The sequence below is a fragment of the Tenrec ecaudatus genome, chromosome 12 (assembly GCF_050624435.1).
Source record: "Tenrec ecaudatus isolate mTenEca1 chromosome 12, mTenEca1.hap1, whole genome shotgun sequence".
NCBI lineage: Eukaryota > Metazoa > Chordata > Mammalia > Afrosoricida > Tenrecidae > Tenrec > Tenrec ecaudatus.
The window spans coordinates 117,000,316-117,024,127 of record NC_134541.1 but is presented as its reverse complement, the minus strand read 5'-3'; the positions used below and the strand labels follow the sequence as shown (position 1 = coordinate 117,024,127).

At 46.2% G+C, this 23,812-nt stretch overlaps 1 protein-coding gene across 1 annotated transcript; it reads left to right on the top strand.

The window, feature by feature from the left end:
* Positions 1-51: 51 nt before the first annotated feature.
* Positions 52-17,420, top strand: CRYM (crystallin mu). Its single transcript, XM_075564598.1, has 8 exons — positions 52-284; positions 1,986-2,139; positions 4,853-4,915; positions 10,000-10,101; positions 11,601-11,784; positions 15,510-15,631; positions 16,101-16,185; positions 17,090-17,420. The coding sequence occupies exons 1-8, from the start codon at positions 115-117 to the stop codon at positions 17,152-17,154; spliced, it is 945 nt and encodes a 314-aa protein (XP_075420713.1). The 5' UTR covers positions 52-114; the 3' UTR covers positions 17,155-17,420.
* Positions 17,421-23,812: the final 6,392 nt, after the last annotated feature.

Sequence of the window (23,812 nt, the reverse complement as noted above, 5' to 3'; positions counted from 1 at the left end):
AGGAGGCCAGGGGGTGGGACGGGACTGCTAGCCCGCCCATAAATCCTGCGCTTCCGCGGAGCCCGAGCGCGTCGTTCATCGCAGCGGCTTGCAACCAGAGGGCAGTGGTACAAGATGAACTCAGCCCCTGTGTTCCTGAGCGCGTCCGAGGTGCAGAGCCACCTCCGCAGCTCCAGCCTCCTCATGCCACCTCTGGAAGCGGCTCTGGCCAACTTCTCCAGCGGCGCGGAAGGAGGGGTAGTGCAGCCCGTGCGCACCGTGGTGCCGGTGGCCAGGCACCGGGGGTGAGTGGGGACCAGCGGCACGGGGTCGGGGACCTCAGAGAGCCCTGCGAGGGGAAGCGTGGGTTGAAGAGAAGGGACGGATTGCCAAACTTTGCTCATGGATCCCTGGTGGCATAGTGGTTGTGTGTGGGTTGCTAACCACAAGGTCAGCAGTTCAAAACCACCAGCTGCTCTGTGGGAGGACAAGGCTTTCAACTCCTGTTCACGTGCAAGTCTTGGAAACCTACCAGGGCAGTTCTATCATGGAATCAGTTCGGTAGCAGTGCGTTGCCGCTGCGGTTGTTTTAGTGCACTTGATACTGCTACCCGCGGTGGGTGCTGTGCAGGCTGCATCACGTCGCCAGTCAGCAGGCTGTCGCATTACTGCCTGCCTGGAAAACTGAGACCCCGAGAAGTTAGGGACTGACTCAGCGTAGTGAATTATTTAGTATGGCTCGTCTAGCCGGTCTCTGTAATTCCTACCAATGACTTTTCCCTGATGGGTCTAGATAAGAAAGTGGGGAGACACAGATTGTGGTTTACAAGTCAGCTGGGAGCTAGTGCTGCCCTACTAAGTATAAAGTGAGCCATCAAATACATAAATAAATAAAAATTCAAAAGTGAGCCATCTCAGAAGAGGGCAGGGGGTAGAATTCCACTGCCAGCGTGGGCGGGGGACAGAGCCTATCCTGTGGCCCTCAGGATCCCTGCCCAATGAACCTCCTTGAGCCAGGTAGACACCGGAGGAGCAGCAGCGGCGGCAGAATCAGAGCATGAGACAGCACAGTGGACTTCCCAGCCCACAGAGCAAGGCAAGCTGCGTGCCTTTGGGGCAGGAGGTTGCTTGTGGAGTGGGGTGCTTCTGGGAACTACGTTAAGGGACATGGTGTGCTGGCCCACAGAGTTGGCGCTGAGTTCAGGTTGAGACTTACAGCGGAGCGGCATGCCCTTTGGGCATTTATCAGCAACCTGTAAGAGCTTTGTGCCATTGCCGGAACAGGGCAGAAACCAGGCCAAGATGCTGAGGGCTAGGGGGTGGAGGGTACCTGCAGGCATGGCAGGGGGGTGACTATCCTGACAACAGTATCTGCGTGCTTCTCACCTGAACTGTTCTTGCTGGTTTCCTTAATAAACCCCTTACTCGTGAATTTTGTTAGTGAGTTGTGTGTGACTCCTGCATTGAATTATAGAACCTTGCTGACAACGCAGAGCATGCTATGTGAGACTGAGACAGAACATTGACCCAGGGTTACAGCTAGGAAATGGCAGGGCTGGGAATCCAATCTGGAGTTTTTTCATCCAGAGTTGCTCTTTAAAACATAAACAAACAAACAAAAACTCAGTGGCATCGAGGCGCTGACAACTCATAGTGACCCGATAGGCCAGGAGAGAATGGTTCCTGTGAGTTTTCAAGACAGCATCTGTTTACAGGAGTAGAAAGCCCTACCTTTCTCCCCCGGAGCAGCCGGTGGTCTCAAACTTCTAACTTTGCAGAGCAAAGCAGAACACATAACTACTACTCCATCAGGGCTCCCTGGGAAGTTTCTGGAGAAATGGAATGGGAATTTTTCCATGAGCTTTTAAAAGCCCCTGTACACACTATTCATCTGCATGAAGAAGGGAAACCTGGATCACGGAAGGAGAGACCAGCAGGAGGAGATGATGTATGTGGATTTGATAGATAACCAGAAGGCATTGAAGCACCTTTCTTTCTCCTTGTAGCTTCCTGGGGGTGATGCCTGCCTACAGTGCAGCAGAGGATGCCCTGACCACCAAATTGGTCACCTTCTATGAGGGCCACAGCACCACCTCCACTGTCCCCTCTCATCAGGCTACCGTGTTACTCTTCGAGCCCAGCAATGGCACTCTGCTGGCGGTGAGTAACTCCCTGCCCTGGGGTGCACATGGGTCCCTAGATTCAGAGGTAGACTCAGAAGTTATGGCTCTGGGAGTGTGAGTTTTCACTGTGAGCACACAGGCCGTCTTTAAGCCAAAGTCATGTGTAACTGCATCTGTTTCTATACACATGGAAGATACATGCTCCATCCCCAGAAGCCACCGCTGCTTCACGTGCCAAGCAGTGTGGAGAGCAACATTGTCATTTTTCAACAAATACCCTGTTAGCTCACATACACAGCTTGATGGAGCCTGGGAGTCAGGGAAACGATTTTTTAGTGAACTTCTGTCAACATGCGAGAGAGGGGATGTTCTATAAACAGTGACCTGTTTGAACATAAGACTAAAATAAAATAGCAGTAGCTTGCTTTCATTGCACACGTGATATGTCAGGCCCGGTCCTAAACACATTACACCTATTCACTCTTTTGATATTTTTAACCAGTCTGTGAGACAGGTCACATTACCCCTCTCTCTCCCCTCCCCTGCTATTTTGCAGATAAGGAAACAGATTCACCGAGCAAATTTACCCAACTGATCCAGGTTTATAGAGTAGTTGGGATGGACAGACATCTTCAGTGGGCGGGGCTGGGGAGACCCCTCCCACCAGTACACACAAATAAGGTAGGGATGTGGCCCCTCTCTAGGAGATTGTAGTTCCCTCTCTCCCCACCATCCTTTTCTGTTGCGGTCCCAAGGTTTCCGTTGGTAGAGCTACTTTGCTGGGGGGCCACAGCTGGTTAGGGGAAAACCTAGCATCTATCCTAGGCCTGAAAAACTGTGGAACTTGTGCTCTGTGAGTTCAAGCTACCTTTGAGATCCGGCAGGTGAGACGCGGTCAGAAACTCTCCTAATCCTGCCAGGGCCTTCCCTGTAGCCTTAGGTCCCTCTTCTTCACCCTGCTTCTTGCTCCACAGGGAAACGTGACTGGTCACTAGTCCTCTTGGAAACGTTTCTAGCTTTTCCCAACCTATCCACACCCAGTGGCGGGAGCATGCACACCACTTACCAACAGTGGCTCCCCAAGAAAAGTGAGACTAGCCAAGCTTTGAAACCAAACCAGATGTCAGACCTTTCGCTGAATCCTCTCAGTAGCTAAGTGGCTTGGTTCCTCCTGTGGGAAATGAACACGGAGGGAACTATGCCCAGGACTGTATTCCCTAACTTCTAACAGAAGGAATCTGGAAAGCTAAATTAGAGATAAAGTCTAAGCACATTATTCTGTTTTAAGTGCCATTCCCACAGATTCTCCCCTGACAGCTTTGCTGCCTTCAAGTGAGCACATGGTTGATTCTATCTCCCTGTAGAAGCAGACTCTCTTTGATTATCTCCTCCTGCCCAGGCACCCATCCCCTCATGCATTCCCCTAATTCAGGTATTGGGTTTCCTCACCTGTGAGCTCAGAGACTTTACTGTGATTACCACCCACCTTGGACATAGGTAACTCCTGAATATGCATGACTAATGGCTACCTACAAAAGCCCCACCCATTGCTGTATTGCCTATGGTACAACCACTTCCTGTGACGTGGCGCATATGGTTACCTGTAATCAGGGGGGCTTGCACACCCCTAAGGAGATATAGGCCTTGGTCAGAAATAGAGAGCGTCTCTCCTCCCTTCTCCTCCTCCCGCTCTCTGCATGGACCTGGCTGCTAAAATCATGGCTACCATGAAATGTGTCTGACTCCTTTATGTGATCTTTTCTCCTACTTCTCCTATTCTCAATGGCTTTCCTGTAATCTTTATATATTATAGCCGTACAATTGCTCCTACGGACCCCCCATGATTGTCAGAGGCTGGCTACTCTGGCGTCCCCCCTCCTAGATAATTCTCTTCTTGGGAAGGGTCCCCTGAGATAAATAACTAATAAGGGCAGAATACTAATGTAAAGGGTGGGACTGCCATTGGATAGACATGAATTCTCAACCCTTACCGTATATCCGAATGACCTGGGACCTTTTAAAAATACAGATTTCTAGGTCTCACCCCCTCAAGATTCAGAGTCAAGTCATTCAAGTGTCGGGCCTAGGCTCCAGCATCTTGAAATGGCTCCCCAAATGGACAACAGGAGTTGACAGCCAGTCAAGTAGTGTCATAGAGCCCAGGGAGTGCAAGAGTTAATGGCTTGGCAGCTAACCGAGCTGTAAATCTTTCAAACCCACCAGGTGCTCCACAGGACAGTGACAGAGAGATGTGCTCCCATAAAACGTATAGCCGAGGAAACCCTATGGGGCAGTTCCACTCTGTCCTGCATGCTCCCCATGTGTCACCATGTGTCAGTGGCGCATAACAATAGTGCTCAAATGCACCAGCAATGCAGCAGAACGCGCAGGTGTCAAATGGCCTAATCTTGTCCCTCCAATTCCCCCCTTAACTCAGTTATTCCAAAACTCCAGGCAAGAAAAGGAAATGGGAAGTTTTTGAGGGTTTGGCATGTACTAGATGTTTTCAACCACGCCAGTGCATTTAATCCTTGTAATACCTTGCTGAATGGTTGGCAAGGAAATCAGCGCTTAGCGATTGAGCTCTTTGTTCAAAGTCGTAAATCCTCCACGTGGAGTCATTGGATCCCTATGACTGATACCAAACTCGGGCTCTTGTAAAATGCCTAGGGCTCCCCTTTTGGAGCTGCCTCTCTCAGTGGAAGTAGTAGCTGGGATGCCCCTTGCTCACTCTCTCCCTTCTCTCCAAGGTCATGGATGGAAATGTCATAACTGCAAAGAGGACGGCTGCGGTATCGGCCATTGCTACCAAGGTAAAATTAGTGACTGACCATGCTATCGGGTGTAGTAGCCAGGGGTGGGGTTTTGGGCCTCCAGTTGGAGAGACTAAAGGCCCTTTTAGAAACCTCTGTCGGTCTGACTTTGAACAGAACTGGAATCCTATGTGCCAAACTTGAGATGCCAGGAAAGCACAGAGATTCGTGAAATTGCTAGTTCTACATCGAGTGGCCTCCTACTCGTGGTGACTTACTTGTATAAAACCCTGATAATCATCGGCATCCTCAAGTCCATGGCTGTGCGGCTGCGGTGTATTCTGACACCTTCCAACCTCGGGGCTCAGCTTAGCACCGCATCGGGCACTATTCCGCTGGGACAGATTTGGGAAAGGATAGCTTTAGACTGACCATTCCAGTCCGTTTCAGTCTATACACTTCACGGGAACCTATCCACCGTTGGTGAGCCTGCTGGTATTTGACATATCAGTGGAAGGGCTTCCAGCATCATAGCAACACACACGTCACGACAGTTTGGCAAACTGATAGAAATTAATAGGTGCTATGTATTGTGTCTGACCCAGGTTCCTTCACATCAACCTTGCAAAGTAGATATGCCTAGGTATAGGCTTTGCAGCTAAGAAAAGTTATGAGTTTCCCAGAAATACAGTTGTTGTCGTCGTTGTTAGGTGCCATCAAGTCAGCTCCGACCCACAGCAACAAAACACTGCCTGATCCTGTGCCATCCTTAATCGTTCCTATGCCTGAGCTCCTGGTGCAGCCATTGTGCTGAGGACCTCCCTCTTGTTCTCCGCCCTCCACTTTACCAAGCATGCTGTCCTCCGGGCACTGGTCTCCTGACAACATGTCCAAAGTATGTAAGATGAAGTCTTGCCATCCTTACCTCTAAGGAGCACTGTGGCTGTACTTCTTCCAAGACAATTTGATTAGTACTGTTAGTAGCCCATGGTATGTTCAATGATCTTTGTTAGCGCAATTCAACTGCATGAGCTCTCCTATAGTCTTCCTTATGCAGTGTCCAACTTTCACATGCATACGATGCAATGGAGAATACCGCCGTGGCTTGGGTCAGGCGCGCCGTAGTCTGTAAAACAATTATCTTTGCTCTTCAGTATTCTAAAGAGGCCTTGTGCAGCAGATTTACTCAATGCAATACGTCATATGATCTCTTGACTGCTGCTTCCACGAGTATTGATTATGGGGTCCAAGTAAGACAAAATCCTTGACAACTTCAAACTTTTCTCCATTTATCAGGATGTTGCCTATTGGTCCAGTTGTGGGTGGTACACAGTGATAGAGCAAAAATCTAAAACCTGCCCCCTCGGGCTCCTATGATGACTTCTTTGTCTCCGTACCACATTCTCTTAGTAAATCAACGAAATCAACTCAGAGGCCAGCGCTGGACAAGTGACAGAGGGGTGAGCCAAACGATCTAAGCCAGATTCATGTATTCACGTAATCAACATGGACAGAGCTCTTGGCATGCCTCAGGCACTGTTCTCAATGTGAGGGACTCAGGAGTGATTGAAGCAGACAGTAGAACACACAGCCATGGAGAGAGAGTGAAATTCCCAACACTCCAGGGCAGGTCTCACGTAGGAGGTGACTTTCCTGTAAAGACTGGACAAGGTGACCCAGCGAACCATGCAAAAAATGTGGAGGACGAGTACTCCCGACAGAAAAGCAGCCAGTGAAGGGGATGGTGAGTGTGGTGGTTTGAATTGTGCCTCCCCCAAAATGTGTTGTCTGTCCTCACTCCTATCCCAGTGGCTACAATCCCATGTGGGATATTTGTGATATTAATGAGGTTGTTTTCATGTGAGGAATTAAACCAACAACAACCAAAAAAAAAGAGATTAAACAAGTGAGTGAAGAAGAGGCTTAAAAAATGGGGCGTCTGTGGGGATGATTGGAGTGGGGAACTTTTCACATTAATTGGAGAAGTACAAGTTTTCAGGACCTTGGTTTCTGAGGCCTACCCATTAAAGCGCAGTGATCCAGGTGAGAGTGGGAGCAATGTGGATCAGGTGTTCAGATGATAAGTACGTACGTTAAGGTTTCCTAAATACCTGATGGGGCGGGAAGAAGGTGAGGAGTAATCTGATAATTGTATATGATGGGAGTGTAGTATAGTACTCACCTTGGGGAACTGGTTTTTAATGATACCCAGGTCAATCTCAGATTGAAATAATCACGGGACTCCCTGAAATCATCTCTGGTGATTTCAGAACAGACCAACTCTAAAAGCCCTGCCTTGCATTTGTAAAGGACTTTTGGTTGTTCAAAATCCTCTGTAATTCATTGTTTTGAATCTCCCTAAGGAAGGCAGAGCAAATATTGTTGGCTTCACTGAGCATGAAAGGAAATAGAGACGATGGTTGTCCTGATTCATATAGCACAGTGGGATCTTCCACAGCTACCTGGTATCTTTCCAACCCAATCATTTCTAACCCTAGTTAAACAGCATCCCTTAGGGATTTTTTTTCTCATTCAAATTCCAAGAACTACCGAATCAAAGTCTCTGAAGATGGGGCTTTGGAAATTAGTTTTATTTTGTTTTTGACTAGTCCCTGGTTGATTCTGAAATTCAACAAGCTTCAGGAACTACACTGTTCAAGACGAATCTCTTAATAACACTACCTTTGGTTATATTGATAAAAAATCTGCACTCCTAGAAGAGAGGATTGCATTGATGCTCACAGTTTAGGCTAAAGCTGTAGAGCATCGTTCACAGTCAGCTCAGATGGGCTATTTCAATAAATGAACAAAGTTCTGGTTTACTTTTTGTCTTGCTGGAGGTAGAATGGTTTTCTGCACTACTTTATTTTAGCACATTAGAGAGGAAGCAGAGATGCTTAGGAATATCTCAGTGCAAATGACACACTAACATCTTTGTGTCTGTGTTTCACCTAAGTTGACTTGGGGGCTCTGCCATGCGTATCAAGATTACAGCATGCACCAGGGCTTATCCTGGTCTACATACATGCCTTCAACAAATATTCGAGTGCCCATCAGGTGCCAAGCCCTGCATTGGAGGCAAAAGGGTGAACAAAGCCAGACATAGTGTTTGTCTCCTTAGAGTGTGATAGATATCCACTAGGAGAGATCAGGTAATCCAAAGGTTACACCAAGACTTGTGAAATCACCACCTCAATGCGTGAGATGTACATGAATTTAAAACAAGGGCCTTAATCTAGTCTGTCGTGGCGGGGAAGGCTTTTCTTGAGGAAGTGGGAACTGGACTAAAGCTTAAAAGATAATAGGTTATTTCTAAGGCAAAGCATTACTGGGCAGGGGAAAGAACTTGTGTAGAGGCCCTGTGGTTAAAGGAATCACATGCACTTGAGGAACCTCAAGGAAGTTGGTATGGTGGGAACGATGCGGAATACAATAACACTTGACTTGAGAGTTGAATGGGGAGATGGGAGGGTCAGACCTTGCAAAGTCTTGGTGGAGACAAATATAATAGACTTTCAAATCCTTTATTTAAATGAAAAATCTAGCAAATCCAAGTGTGTGTATGTGTGTGTGTGTTTAATGACATACATGCTTATAGGAAAATAATAATATGCCACTGTGTTAAGCAGGGTTCTCTAGAGAAACAAAGCCTGGACACTTATTATACACACACACAGCACAGAGGAATATAACAGTTAATTAGTCCACACAGCAATACAGAGGGCTTAGTTCAGCTCACTATACTGGAAGTCCTTCAACTCAGGAAGGCTGTCAGACCAAGGTCAAGTAAGCAGGCAGCTCAGTCTTCCCTCAGGCAACGCAGGCAGAGTCCCCCCACAGGCAGCAAACAGCAGGGGGTGTCACCTACAGTCAGGAGCTTAGCAAAGCAGGCCTGGATGGGATATCCAACTCAAGCTCTATGCAAGACAAAAGGATCCACCAGCCTCAAGCTCAAGCAATGTACACACCAGCAACATGGCAAAGCAGGTCTCAAAGAAACCTCAACCGCTAATGACACAATCCATGGCTCTGCTTGTCCCACAGGTTGTGTAGCTCACACGTTGAGGCAGAGAACTAGCTAAAGCAGCCACACACTGGTCTGATCAGAGAGCAAGAGAGAAAGGGGTGGGCCTTACCGAGCCATTTATCTCTTTGCTTTCCAATCAAACTGCTATCTGATTAATCCCACATGTTCCTATTGGCCAGGTTGGCACAATAAATCTACCTATCACAGCCACCAATTCTGCTGTAAGGCGCCCTGGTGGCTCTGTTGAGTAAGCATTGGACTACTAGCCACAAAGTCGGTGGTTCACACTCACTAACCATTCTGAGGGAGGAAACTGAGACTGTCTACTCCTATAAAGACGTACAGCCATGGGAACCCTGTATAGCAGTGGTTCTCAACCTGTGGGTCACGACCCCTTGGGGGGGTGGTCAGACACCCCTTTCGCAGGGGTTGCCCGATTCATAACAGTAGCAAATGACAGTGATGAAGTAGCAACAAAAATAATGTTATTGTTGGGGGGGGTCACCACAACATGAGGAACTGTATTAAAGGGTCATGGCATGAGGAAGGTTGAGAACCAGTGCTGTATAGGGTTGATTTGCATTCGAATCAACTTGATGGCAGTGGGGTTTTAAGCCCACTATGGGAAGAGAGTGGTAGCATTCTCATTTCCCATGCACCATTCTCAGCAAGTACACTGTAAGTAAAACCACCTGCCTATCAGCAATGTTGCTATAATGCTTCATAGATTTACATGGAGATTCTAGCAAACACTAGGAAGAAAGACCTGGTGACAGACTTGCCAAGAAAAATCACCCATGAAGATCCTCTGGATCCTAGTGGTCCCATCTACAGCCTATCATGGGCAGAGCTCAGGACTGAGCAGTGGTTTGTTCCATTGTGCAAATGAAGCAATAGTTACTCATACTTTCATACACGAGATAGTGTATATGAAAGAGCATATAACAGGTGCTCAGTGAAGAGTCCTTCCTTCTGTCCTCTTTCCACAGAGGGAAGCGGACACTCAAATGATGTCTCTGATTGCTTAAAAGCTCTTGCGACTCCAACTTTGTTTTTCACCTTCCGGTTGGCTGTCCCTGCATCCTCTGACCTTTGCTACCTCATGTCTCTCAAATAGTTTTTGAAGCACCCCAACAGCGAAGTTTTGTGCATCCTTGGAGCAGGAGTCCAGGCCTACAGCCACTATGAGATCTTCACAGAGCAATTCTCCTTTAAGGAAGTAAGTCCTGGATGATTGGGCAGAGGGGAGGGAGTGACTGTGAACTTCGCACTCTTGCACATGCGGCATGAGCTGCTCTGAAATATTAGGGCAAGGTCCATCCAGACAAGTCTGACTGTAACGGCATCCCCAGCAGTCCCACTGGAAGGAAGGATTAGAAAAGAAACAGGCAAACTCCCCTTTCCAGATTCTCAGATCACAGAGTGTGCTTGATGTTACAGCTAATCTCTTGAGTTAATGAAGGGTTGGTATCAAAGCCCCTAAGAGTCCCTAACATTCCTCTAGTTCTTTAATGCTTCCACCTCCCCACTGTCATGACCCCAGTTCTACCTTACAAATCCGCCTAGACAGGCGCACATGCACCGGTACAGATAAGAGCTCTCCACACATGGAATCCAGGACAGATAAACCCCTCAGGAACAGCACAGGGAGTACCAATACCTTGAGGGTAGGAGGAAAGTGGGGGCAAAGGGAGAGAAACGTGAACCAACTACAATGATGCACAACCCCCCCCCCCAGGGGGATGACCAATAACGTGGATGAAGGGAGATGGGCCAGTGTAAGATATGAAAATAATAATTTATAATTTATCAGGGGTCCATGAGGGTGGGAGTTTGGGGGAGGGGGGAAAAGGAGCTGATCCCAAGGGCTCAAGTAAATATTTTGAAAATGATGAAGGCAGCCTAAGTACACACATGTGCTCGATACAATCAATGTATGGATTATTATAAGAGCTGTAAGAGCCCCCCAATAAGATGATTTATTTTTAAAAACTTTTAAAAAAGAATCCCTGGTGCTATAGTTGGTTATGTGCTGGGCTGTTAACGGAAAGACCAGCAGTTCAAAGCCACCAGGCAGCCACTCTGGGAGAAAGCTAAGACAAGATGGACAAGGAGCCTGAGGGGTAACCCTGAGACCGCTGACTTAAGGCCAGCAGCTCAAACCCAGCCGTGGCTCCGGGAGAGAAGGATGAGGCAGCCTGCACCTGTAAAGATCTGCTGTCTCCAGCCTTTAAGGAGTAATTCTACTCTGTCTTCAAGGGCTACGGGGGTCCCCATCGACTCTGGGGCAGTGGGTTTGGTTTTGGGTCTTCTAAAGAGGAAGGTCGTCAAGAAGGCTTTTTAAGTACCTTGAGAGCAGCCCTTGTGGGGGGGGGCAGTAGTGAACTGTCGCACTGCTAAGTGAAATGTTGGCGTGGGAACCCCTGAGCCGCCCCCCAGGATGGCGATGAGGCTGTCTGCTTTCCATTAAGCCCGCAGCATTGGGAACGCGGTGGCAGCTCTGGACAGGGCTATCGGGTCACTGGAATGGTCACTTCATTTTAATTAAGATCGGCACCTGCCTAGATGACTGCTATCAGATGCCCATTTTCCGCAGAGGATTATTTAGATACCCACAGCCTCTATCCCAGAGGGGTTCAGCTGGACACTCTTGGCGTTGGTGTGATGTAACAGCCCGAGCACGTGGCACCAACGGCTCTTCTGTCCCCCTTGCTGAAGGTGAGGATATGGAACCGCACAAAGGAAAATGCGGAGAAGTTTGCAAATACGGTGCAAGGAGAGGTCCGTGTCTGTTCATCGGTCCAGGAGGCTGTGACAGGGGCAGATGTGATCATCACCGTCACCATGGCAACAGAGCCCATTCTGTTTGGTGAATGGGTGAAGCAAGGGGCCCACATCAATGGTAAGTAGTGACCCCATGAGCCAGAGCCCAGCGGTGAGCAGACTCCTCCGTGGCCTGGGATCAAGAGTTTTATCTGCAGAGCAGTCTGGTTCGTGATACAGAAATCCCAAGCTTTCCAAGGCCCGGTGGAAACATGTAAGGAGCCCTGTTGTACAATGGTTAAGACCTCAGCTGCTAAAGGACATCATTAGAACCCATTGTTACTCCATGGGGGGAGGGGAATGAGGTGGGAGGGAGTTCAATTCTCTTCTCATAAAGATTGCCGCCCAGGAGACCTTATGAGACAGTTCTCCTTGGTCCTATGGGGCTGCTAAGAGTCATTTAACTCAGTGGGACCCAACGTGTGTGTGAGAGAGAGACCTGAAAATTAGATAGATAGACATGATGAAAACGCAAATAAAAAAAATTAAGAAAAAAGAAAACGGCAAACCGGAAACTAATATTGAGTTAAGGAGGTGTCAAAAGCAGCGTTATACCGCATGATCGACCACAATTAATTTCTTTCATGTGACAGAGCGTCAGTCACCAAAGCCAAAGAAGTCCTTCGTTCTTAATAAAACTTCAAATCATAAAACTTCGTTGAAAAATTTACTAAAAGGATATTTCATGTGTGATAAGATAACAGTGGTGGGAAGAGGGTGGGCCTAAAAGGGAGAGCGCCTGGAGCTTCTAAGGGTCTTCAAATGACCTTGGGGGGGCAGGATAGCAAGAAATCGTTGATCATGAATTACTGCTGTCAGTGCTGCAACATCTCTTTTGTAAGTATTATTTTATTTCTACCACAATCTTAAAATGTAGGAGCTTTTGTTATCGTTACCTCCGTTCTGTGAGAGCCTAAACCAAGGAGGATGTTGCTATCAAGTCAGCGGCAACTCCTGTCAGCCCCGTGTGGGCCACGGTATTGACCTGCGCTCCCTAACCTGTTCAATGGTTGGTTTTTTTAAAAGAAGATCACCAGACCTTTCTTTCAGGACACCCCTGCGTGGACATGAACCTCCAGCCTTTCAGCTAGTAGCTGTACACGGGGTCCCTGGGGAAATAGATGGCTAATGCACTTGGTAGGTGGATTGGGCTGACCTGATAAATGGTAAGACAATTTCTGGAAGGCCTTAGTTAAAGAGGAACCACTTGTTGGTGAAACGGTTGCCCAGGGAAACCTCATCAAGCTGAATTGATTCTTAACCTCGCAATTTCCAGAGTGTGGGCATGGGTTAGCTGTATCCTAAGGTCTCACAAGGCTGAAATCCACGTTTTGCCTGCCTGTGACCTCATCTAGAACTTTGGGTCCTCTTCCAAGCTCTCGTGAGTGTGGCAGGACGCAGTGGGGGTGGGGGATGATTCCCAGTTCTTTGGCATCAGGCTTAGCTCCTAGACTCAATTGGCCCACGTTCCTTGCCAGGTGGACCCTCCATCCACAAAGTCTATCCCTCTCATCAAATCACTCTCACATTTTGCATTTCCTGGGAAGGGCTGACTTGGTTCGGAGGCAAAGCGCCTCTTCTATTTGCCCGACCTAGAGAGAAAATTGGTTTGGGCAGAAGCATCTTCCATAAAATAGTCTTAGGAACAGTGGGTTACAAGTGTAGCCATCACACGTGGAACAGTAAAGACTGATTTTACTTACTTCCCAGCTTGTCGGAGAGGCAGACCCAATCAGAGAGAGCGTCCGCCACTCAGCTTCCCTATCCTGCCGCCATTGCTAGTCTTTTGATTTCTTCTTCCAGTTACCTCGAGCTGACTCAGTATCAGAGTAGAACTGAACTCCCTACGATTTTCAATGGCTGGGTTTTTTTCCACCAGGCTTCCCCTCTGACAATCCGCTAGGTGGACTCAACCCGCAAACCTTTCAGTTAGCAGCCAATCCCATTACTCTTTGGCACCTTCCAGGAACAGCCCTTCTGAAAACGAATTCAGAGATCAAACGGAACCAGGCCCCTCCTTTTGCCACCTGGACCTCTTCCAGCTGCTTGATGGCCTCACACAACCTTTGGCAAGCTTGGAAACAGTGGCTGTCTTGAGTGCTCAGAGCAGCCAGAAGGGGTGGCCTGAGAAGCTGGAACTTTTCCCACCAGCTGATGATTTATTTCCAAGCTTCATTAGGCTAGTACGTTTGTTCTCTAGAAGTCCTCACGGCAACACCCTTCAAGAGGAACATTCTTAAAGCACTCACTTTGGAAATTAGCATAAAGGAGAACAGTGGGAGAGAGACCCAGCGAGGAAGGAAGACTGAGGGGCAGTGGGAACTCTGAGAGGGCACACGCAGGCTGCAGACATTTGTGTGAGGCTTGGTGGCAATTTCCACAGACTGGCTGGCCCTGGTCCTACAGCCAGCCAGCAGATATGTTTTCTTTGGGCCCTAGTGGATTTTAAAAATAAAAAAGATCACACGCAAATAGATTTCTTGCTTCTCTTTTACAAACAAGGAGTGTCTGATTAGCAATGGGCTTGCATTCTCACATGACAGTTGAACAATAACTGTCCCCCGTGAGACTGTCCCCCAGTCTTCTGGTGGACTTCCTCTCTGTCTAACTCAGTCTGCTCACTTTCCATTCCCTGCCTGCTCCCTAAGGCTTGTGGGTGCCGTTTTGGCATGAGCCCATGCTCTGCTATCAGCAGGCAGGATACCCTGGAGTCATCCTTATAGGTCCCAAGCCTTGAAGAGGTGAAGAAAACGTGGGGCCAGGATAGATTCAGGTTTATTTATACAGGGGCTATTTTGTGACCCTGACTGGGCTCTTTTGTCTGTAGCGGAGAGAGGTGCCTGGGGATGGGATGAGGAATAGGAATCATTGAAGAGCGAGCAGACAGAGGAATGTGGGGTGCTATGTTCCAAGTGATACAGCTGTTTCTAATTTTGTGCAAGGAAGGCATTGCTTTCAGCAAGTGGGAGAGGAGAGAAAAGCACGCGGCTCTCCCAGACCTCGACTCACTCCCTTGACATCTAACCTCCTCGGCAAGCTTCTTCACCGCTCGGGGCCCGAATTTCCACATCTGTTCAGTGGGAACCAAAGATGAAAGTACATTTGTAAGAAATAGCAAAAACAAACCATCTGCCCTTGAGTTCAGTCCGACGCCTAGCTGCTCTCTCTCGGGTTTCTGAGACCGTCAATCGGAACTTGAACAAACAGCTTGCTCTTTCTCCCCTCAGAGTTGCTGGGGCGTTTGAAGCACCCACCTTATTCAGGGGTCCTCAAACTTTTTAAACGGGGGCCAGTTCACTGTAACCTCAGACCCGTTGAAGGGCCGGACTATAGTTACAACAAAACAAAAACCTATGAACAAATTCCTATGCACACTGCACATATCTTATTTTGAAGTAGAAAAGCAAACGGAGCAAAAACACCCGGCTGGCCAGATAAATGTCCTCGGCGGGCCGCATGTGGCCCATGGGCTGTAGTTTGCAGACCCCTAGTAGGCCAATGCCTAACCCGCTGTACCTCTGAGGCTCCCGGATGAGAGGATGTGTAAAACATACCACAAATAGTAAGCAGCCCACACAGGAATGCTACTGTAAGAATGAGGCGGGAGGGGAAATGGAATGGAAATAATGGTTAGTATCATGATTAGGAATACGTATTCAGTCTTGCCGATTGAGAAGGACTTGACCAGGAAAAGGAGGGTATGCTCCAAATCGGAAGATTCCCTCTTGACCTTCATCGCTTCCTTTTACTCACCTTTCTCGTGGGGCTGCTTCCGCGCTTCACGTCTGCTTCCTTGTCTTGCAGCCATTGGAGCCAGCAGGCCTGACTGGAGAGAACTAGATGACGAGCTGATGAACCGAGCTGTGCTGTATGTGGACTCCAAGGAGGCTGCCCTGAAAGAGTCCGGGGATGTCCTCTTGTCCGGGGTGAGCTGCCTACCCTAGTGGCCTGCACGCCATCCCAAAATTTCATGAACTTTTTTCTTCTGTGTGACCTGTTTGGTCACCCCGACCTCGTTGGGAGAAACCAACTCCTTTGAAAACCCCTTCTGGAATGGTGGGACCTTTCGGGTGGTGACATTCTGTGTTTTCTTCTTCCCTTTGCCTGGAGAGGGGGGCTTCCACTGGGCTGGCTGTGCTTTAGGGCAGGAAGATGGAGTAGGAGAACCTTTTTGCAACATGAAAGCCTTCCCTACGTGGTCAGCTCAGTAGCACCCAGTGAGTGCTCAGAGAGTGACTTGCAGGAAGTATTGCCCCGATGTTACCTGGCTCACAAGTGCTATTTTTTTCAAGTCCGTCCCTTCGTTAATTCCTGGATGCCTTCAGCTGGCTTCGGAAGGCAGCCCCAGGTGGGCATCAGTGTGTGGACTCGGTCAGCTGTGTGTGTTTTTCACAGGCAGAGATCTTTGCAGAACTGGGAGAAGTGGTGAAGGGGGTGAAGCCGGCCCAGTGCGAGAAGACCACTGTGTTCAAGTCTTTGGGTAAGAGCCGTGGCTCCCTGGTCATAAATCTAACTGGCACCCAAAGCTAGCTAGCCCTGGGCAGAGGAATGATTTACCAGGCTCTGGGGATGAATCATTGTGAAATCCATCATGCAGATCAGTTATTCACATGTCTTTGTAGAGGGTCAGCCCATGAACTATGGAATTGGGCACTCCTGAGTTGGAATTCCCTTCTCTGCCACTCACTGGGCATGTGTCCTTAAGCAGGTGACCCATCCTCTCTGAGTCATGGTTCCACCTTAACTGTCATGAGGATGGAGATGTGGGTGGCAACTCTTTACAGATATCAAGTGTCAGCAGTCAATCATTTTGTCTTAGTTCTAAGTGACTTTCAGAAGATATTCTCTCCCGAGGGTGGGGAACAAAGATGTTCAAAGACCAGGACCCGAAGGGAAGTGTTTCTTCTGAAATATGACCCAGCCAAAAAGTACACTGGAGACCTATTTCCTCCTTTTCTATCTTCTCATCTACTGATTTGAGGAGCACATCAGTGAGAAAAAGGAGTCACAGTGGTGCCATGAGTGAAGCACTGGGGGCTAAGTGCAAGGTCAGCGTTCCAACCCCCACCTGGCTTCAAGAGAGAAGGAAATATGAGGCTGTCTGTCCCCTCTGAGATTTACAGTCTCAGAAACGCTAAGGGGCAGTTCTACTCTATCTTATAAGGGTTGCTATGAATTGGAATTGACTCAAAGGCAGTGAGTTGTGGGGGGTCCATAGGAGGCCCCATTGCTACCTAAATTGTTATGGGCATAACTCCAAAGCACGATAATCATTGATCCGTCTGAACAACAAACATCTCCGGAACCTGTTAGTCACAGGGATTGGGTTATTTCAGGAAGACCTAATTCTGATGAAAGGTGAATCAGATTTCTGTTTATTACAGGAATGGCGGTGGAGGACACAGTTGCAGCCAAACTAGTATATGATTCCTGGTCATCTTGTAAATAAAGCAAAGACATCTTGTGTGGACATGGATGCTACGGTTCAAGGGATATCATCCTGACCAGCTCATAATTTCTAGACATATTTAGAGAGCACGGTGCCCAATGATCTATAGTTGTGCTCTATTCCTGCCTTATCTTAATGAGACCCCCATTCGTGTTCATAGCTGGAAAGCCCACCAGTGCCCATTTCTTCTGTCATACCAGGTGGTAAGTCTGTGGATTTTGCTACCTTTGGTATTCCTTGAAATAAAAGCATTGCTCAACTCTGAAGGATTTATTTAATAATGCCTGCTCCTCAGGGAAGTGGATGTCAGGAAAGTCAAGTACTTCCATTCATTCTGCTTCACTTGTGATCGACTATATTTTTAAGGTTTACAGAAAACAGTTTCCACAGGCCCTCCTCTCTTGTCTTCACATGATTTCTCTTATTATTCTTTGTCATTTTTGTTCTTGTTGCTGAGAACATGCACACCTGAGAAGGGACTACAATTATAATTTTGTATTTGTAAATTGATATAATAATAGATTAATACAAGGGTATTAATATATATAATGCAGGAGTATTATTACATATAATAGTATTATACTATATAATAACACAGGAGTACCATAACACTCATCATTTTAAGAGTGTAACTCAGTAGCATTCACAAAACCTGATGGAATTACCTCTTTTTTCCAGGTCTCACCAGCCTGTGATAAGATGCAATCTTGCCACTTTTCTACCACTCGTTGCAGTGGGAAATATTTGTGTTTTCCTTTGCTGATATTTTCTGCCTTATACAACCTCTGAAATTTTAGTGTATTCATGATATTGTACAACCATCACAGCTGTCTAATTCCAGAATGTTTTCATCACCCCCAAAAGGAATCCAGTGCCTATCGGGATTCATTCTCTAGAGCCCCCTCTTCCCTAAGCCGCCAGCCACCTCTAATCTACTTCCTGCTTCTTTCTAGACATTGCATGCACATTTTATACATGTATTGTAGGTAGGTTTTTTTTGTGTGTCTGGTTTTTTTATATTTAAGGCAACAGTAGAGTTTCTATATTGGTGAATATTTTTTCGATTAAACGTGACTACAGCTCACAACCTTAAGGAAATGGCTCAGTGACTGAGGAATGGAATGTGCTGGCTCTTGTAACCAAGTACAAAGGTAATTCGTTTCAGCTGCAGCTGCGTTCCAGGGTTCATCTGTCGTCGGGATTCAGTCTTGTTCTCCCTACCCCTCAGCTCTGTTATCTTCAGGGTTGTCTCCATAACCAAACAAACTTTCCTCTGATAGTGGCGAGAAGAGTTCAAAGGAGCGCCTAGATTATATTATATCCTTTTGTACAATCCTAGCAGAACTAGTCTTTTCCCTAACAGTTAAATTGTAAAAAAAAAAAAAAAAGTTGGAACAGAGAGACTCCTTACACCATCTAAATGAGGTGCCTGTTTCTGATCCTAACACGTGCTAGCAGTTCAAACCTACCCACAGCATCAAAAGAGAAGGAAGAGGCTGTCTACCCCTTTCCACGCCCAGCTTCCCAGTCAAAGATTCGCACTTTCAGAAACCCTAAGGAGCAGATCTTCTCTGCCTTATCAAGGTTGCTATGAATCAGAATCAACTCAGTAGCAGCGTGGTTTTTGAACTAGAACACTGTTTAGCCAGGCAGGGACTTGTGCCTATTTCAGAACTATAATACATTCTGGGAACATCCAATATCCTGATTATCCAGGGCTACCTCATATGCATAACCTTGAAGTGACATAGAATCAGCCCACCTGACCACACGAAATGACATGGCAAGGTGTCTGACCAAAGAGGGAGAACTCACTATTGAGTAGGGAGCATCTACAGAGGTCTGTGACATTAGAGTTGGGTTCTAACTTAGCAAATATAAAGAGGCTTCCCCCAGGGTCCCTGGATCATAAGCAGTGTTTCCCTTATCCACAAAGAACCCACCAATCCAGGACCTCACTTCCGCCCCAACCTCCACCACCAGACTGGTTATCAGATGAGTCAGCAACGAAAGAAAACATGTGATTTTGCTTTGGTTTTCCTACCCATATTCCTCTAGCAGGTCTCTTCCTGCTCCAGACAACATAGCCAAAAGTTTCTCATATGAGCCAGTCTATCTGAAGAGGTACATTTGTCCTGGAACAAAATGACCGTATCATCTAATGCTGCACAACTCTCGTTAATGTGGGGTTTTCTGGGTATCCTAATGGTCATAACTCCAAGGGACAGATAGAGAGCAGTGTGGCGATGAGAGTAGTTGGTACTGTGGGTTACGTGTGCACTGGTAAATGCAAAGTTGGCCATTCAAAGCCACGACCTGCTCAGCAAGAGCAAGTCAAGGCTGTCTGCGCCAGGAAAGATTTACTCTCATAAACCCTACAGGGCCACTGTGACTTGAACTCAACTTGATGGCAGTTTTTTTTTGTTTTTAATGTGTTTCTCCCTTGAGAACCCTATCATACACTGCAAGGCATCAAAGATATAGCAGAAAACAAAGTGTTCTTCCCTAAAATGACCCACAATGTAGAAGACAGATATGTAAAAAGGTAAGTATGGTACAGGATCCTGACTGGAAAAAAGGATAGCCACTCTCAAAGTGGGCAATTGAAGGTGATTTAATAAAAGCCCATTTGCAAAAGGTAGAGGAAGGTAAACAGAAGACTTAAGGAATGATAAAGCACCCCAGGACTGACAAAAGGAGGAAGCCGCTACCACTTTGAAGTTGGAATGAATGAGAGGAGTATTAGTAGAACTCATCTAGAGCTGTAGCAGAGAGCTGCCAGCCAGGAGCTGTGGCACTTGATGGAGGAAGGCACCCACGGCCAATCAGCCCAGGAAGGAGGGAAGAGGTAGAACAAAGACCAGTCTCTTCCCACTCTTGGATGTTCTTCAGGGAACTTCCATTCGTCAAACCTAGCCAGAAGCCCCAAAGCCAAGGAGGCCTGTGGATGCAGTCCAGAGGGGGCAATTATCTGGGGTTTAGAGTAGGGTGGGAAATAGCAAGGAGAGGTTTGGAAGGGGGCATAATGGTTAGGAAAGCCCCTCACCCAGACAGATGGGGAAGTCTTCCAAAGGAAAGGGTCTCCAAAGAGGCTGCCTGGAAGAGTTTTCCAAGCAGAAGGATGACGGTATGCCAAGTTACAGGCGTAGGAGAGACATGATCTATTCGGGGAGCTAGAAGAAATCTGGTTTGATAGTCCAGGAGGCAAAAGAAGAGATGGTCAGAGATGAGACTGGAAGTTTATCACAGAGACTAAGACTGTATCCTCAGGCCGTGTGCTGTGTTAAGAGTTGGAACAGCAACGAATAGGTAGATGGTGACAGGAGATCTGTAAATTAAACATGACTCAATCGACATAGCAAAGAATGAATGAAAGACATGACAAGTGATCAATGATGGGGGCATGAACCAAGCAGTGAGCTTGTCAACATACAAGAGGATTCAGCTTTCAGACATATTCAAAGAGATGTATTACAGGACTCTGGGACTGAGTGCATCCTGCAAGTGAAGTCAAAGGACAGAACTGCTGGGCTACATTTGCCACTCATCAAAAGAGGAAGGATAGATTGAGTCACCTTCTTAATTTTGGGAATATTGACCTTTTAGTCCCCGTCATTCTCTCTGGTAGGTGTGGGGAGAGGAGGCCTGTCCTGTGTATTGCAAGATGTTTACCAACAACAATGGTTTCTACTCATTAGATGTTAAGTAGCACTCCTAACTGCTCATGACGATCCAAAATATCTCCAGATCATTGTGCGGTGTCCTTAGGGAGATGGGCTAAAGGTGCCCCTGCTTGAGAACCGGATTTGAACACATTGAGTTTGAGGGACCTGTAAGACATTGCAGGAGGGGTCATATTGCCATTGGACTTTTAGAATTTGGAGCTCAAGACGATGGTCAGGACTTATAGTGACTCAATTTAGGAATCATGACATGTGTGACTTATAAGTACAATACATGCTATAAGTACAAGACACGCTAACCATGCCATAACACATCAAACTCCTCTCTTCGGTGAAATGCTTCCAGCTGTCTTCCCTCCTTGCAAATGGTTATGTTAGGCAAACTAAGTTAAAGCACAGTTAATCAAGTAAGATTAGCTAGAGCTATTTTGAGCTTCCACTTTGAGGGAAGGAAGCTGAGATCATTGAATATTTGAAATTCATTCTAGTTCATAATCCTCTGTATTTGGCGCTAGTCAAAATCTTTATATTGCTTTAATATATTCTTAAAAGTCTCTGTGGTTGGAGTTAGCTCGAGAGTTCTTAATACTTTTTAACATGGAATAAACATCTTTTATAACATGATGCTGCTTGGGAGAGGCTCTATCCCTGCTGCTGGAAATTTAGGAGAACACTCATTTAATGATTTTATAAATCATAATATGTCAGGGACCCACAGAACTGCATAAACGTGCTTGCTGAGACCCTCATGGAGAAATAGGTACTAAAAAGTGTGGGAGTCAAGTGTGTAGACACCTTCCTTCTAAACTGACACCTTTCTTCTAGCCTGACTGATGACTTTCTCAATGTGCAGTTGGGCAAAAAGTAAATCTGTGCAATGAGATCAAAATTTGCAATTCAAAGCTATTCTTGGAGAAACCTTCAGATGCCCCGTGCATTACTGAGCAATTGCTCAGGTTCCTAAAGTTCAACCAACCCATTACCATTGAGTTGATTCTGACTCAGAGACCCTATAGGACAAAACCCAAACCGCACTCACACTCACTGCCGTCAAGTCAATGAACCACTAACCCTGTGCTTAGTAATGTAATGCTCTATCCACTGCACCACTTAGACGTCAATGTAATCTGTCTCCTCCTTCCAACCCAGGTATCCAATCCAGTTCAACAGTATTTATAGAGAACCTGCTATGCGTCAGGCTGGGACTAGGTATAAGGGATACACCAGTGACCAAAAGAGAAAATTCCCTGTCCTCAAAGAGCATGTTTAGTAGGTCAGGGTCTGACTATTCTGATCAGGTGTACACCAGACTTGAGCATCTCTAGCTTCCCTACACTTGTACAGCTGTTTCTCTATTGTACACATATATTATAAACATATGTGATGGTCAATTCCATTTGACACACGTCTAAAAGCCTAGCTATAAAAATTTGATGATGTTTAATTATTCAACAGGGTTCCTTCCAACTGCAATTTTAGGACATTGAAATTCAATGTCAGCAGTCACACTTAACCATAAGCCCTCACCTAAAAACAATCCATTCTTATGAAACAGCCCTGCTCACTACTCACCTTCATGAAGGAATCACTGAAGATATGGGTGTTATAACAGTGTGATGAAGAGATCAGATAGTGTGCGGCTATCAGAAAGAAATAGCAGCTGGCAGCTTGTCTTAACACAAGCATCCATGTAAGGGAGAGAGGTCAGCTAAGCCCACACAGAAGCAGCACATCAGCCTGTGTGTTCCAAGGATTTGAAATGATAAAATCAAAGAGCAGAAGAAGGAATTGTATTCAAGCTTAAATTCTGAACATCCATTTTACAGAAGGTTATGGATGGTAGTAAAGGCCCCAAATCCACTTGCAGAGATCTCCTGGGAATGAAGCTTCCAGTGAATTCCCTTGGCACTAGAACATGAATTAAAGTAGTCGGCATGAACTCCATGGCTGTGAGTCTTTTCTTTTTTGTATAGGTAACAAATTTTAATATCATGTTTTTTCCTTTTGACTCATTTTTAATTTATTCTAGTTTTTATTATTTTTTTGCTTGAAGTTTTTCAGTTTTATTTTGTAATTATTGGGAAGGGGGCTATGATTTTCTTTATATGAAACCCAGAATAAGAAAATCTATAAAGACAGTAACTATAGTAATTTGTTTCTTAGGGTTATGACAAGGGAGATAGGGGAAAATGAGGAGCTAATAACAATGAGTACAAATAGTGAAGGAAATGTTCACCAATGGAATGTGGTGGTGATCACACAATTAAAAAGATACATGCTCAAATCATTGAATTGTATGGTACATGAATTATATCTCACTAAGCTGTGAAAAAGAAAAGATCTTGTGATATTTAAAGTCAGTGGCAAGGTTGCGTAGATGTGTGTGTGCTTGTGCAGGCACACGTGTGTAGGCGTGTATGCATTCACATATTCAACGGTCAATAAAAGATGTGTACACAATGAAAATGAAAACGTTTGCAATGGAATATTCTCTACAAAAAACGTAATTGGATTTTTTCCTTTTGTAAGTTTCAGAAGATGCTTATCCTTAGAAAACTCATAAAATAGGCCACATTTTTTCCCCTATCTCCTTTCCTTTTGTCCCCACCTTCTTCCTTTGCTTCCTATGTTTTCTTTCTCTCTTAATTCCCTGCATCTTCCGATCTGTCTCTGCTCTCAAGTAGGATAGTATGGACACATCTCTACTTCTCATAAACAGATGCATTTAAACTGGACGCCGAGCCTTTTGCCGATAGAAGAACTTTAATCTCCACCAACAGGCAATCACAGAACAAAGACTAGAAGGGGGTTAGAATCCCCAAATTGTGACATTCAAAATCAATCAGCTGAGTAGTGTGATACAAGAATATAGTAATCAATTAAGTACAGAGCTGGAGGGGCAAAAACATTTCTTCGTTAACTATCATTCAAAAAATAAGAAAAAGACTATTGAACAGATACACCACTTTCCTGTT

Excerpts from the sequence above, each read along its gene's own strand:
- CRYM (XM_075564598.1), top strand. The coding sequence starts at position 115 with ATGAACTCAGCCCCTGTGTTCCTGAGCGCGTCCGAGGTGCAGAGCCAC. Across the intron at positions 285-1,985 it reads CCGGTGGCCAGGCACCGGGG|CTTCCTGGGGGTGATGCCTG; the intron begins GTGAGTGGGGAC and ends TTCTCCTTGTAG. Across the intron at positions 2,140-4,852 it reads GCAATGGCACTCTGCTGGCG|GTCATGGATGGAAATGTCAT; the intron begins GTGAGTAACTCC and ends CTTCTCTCCAAG.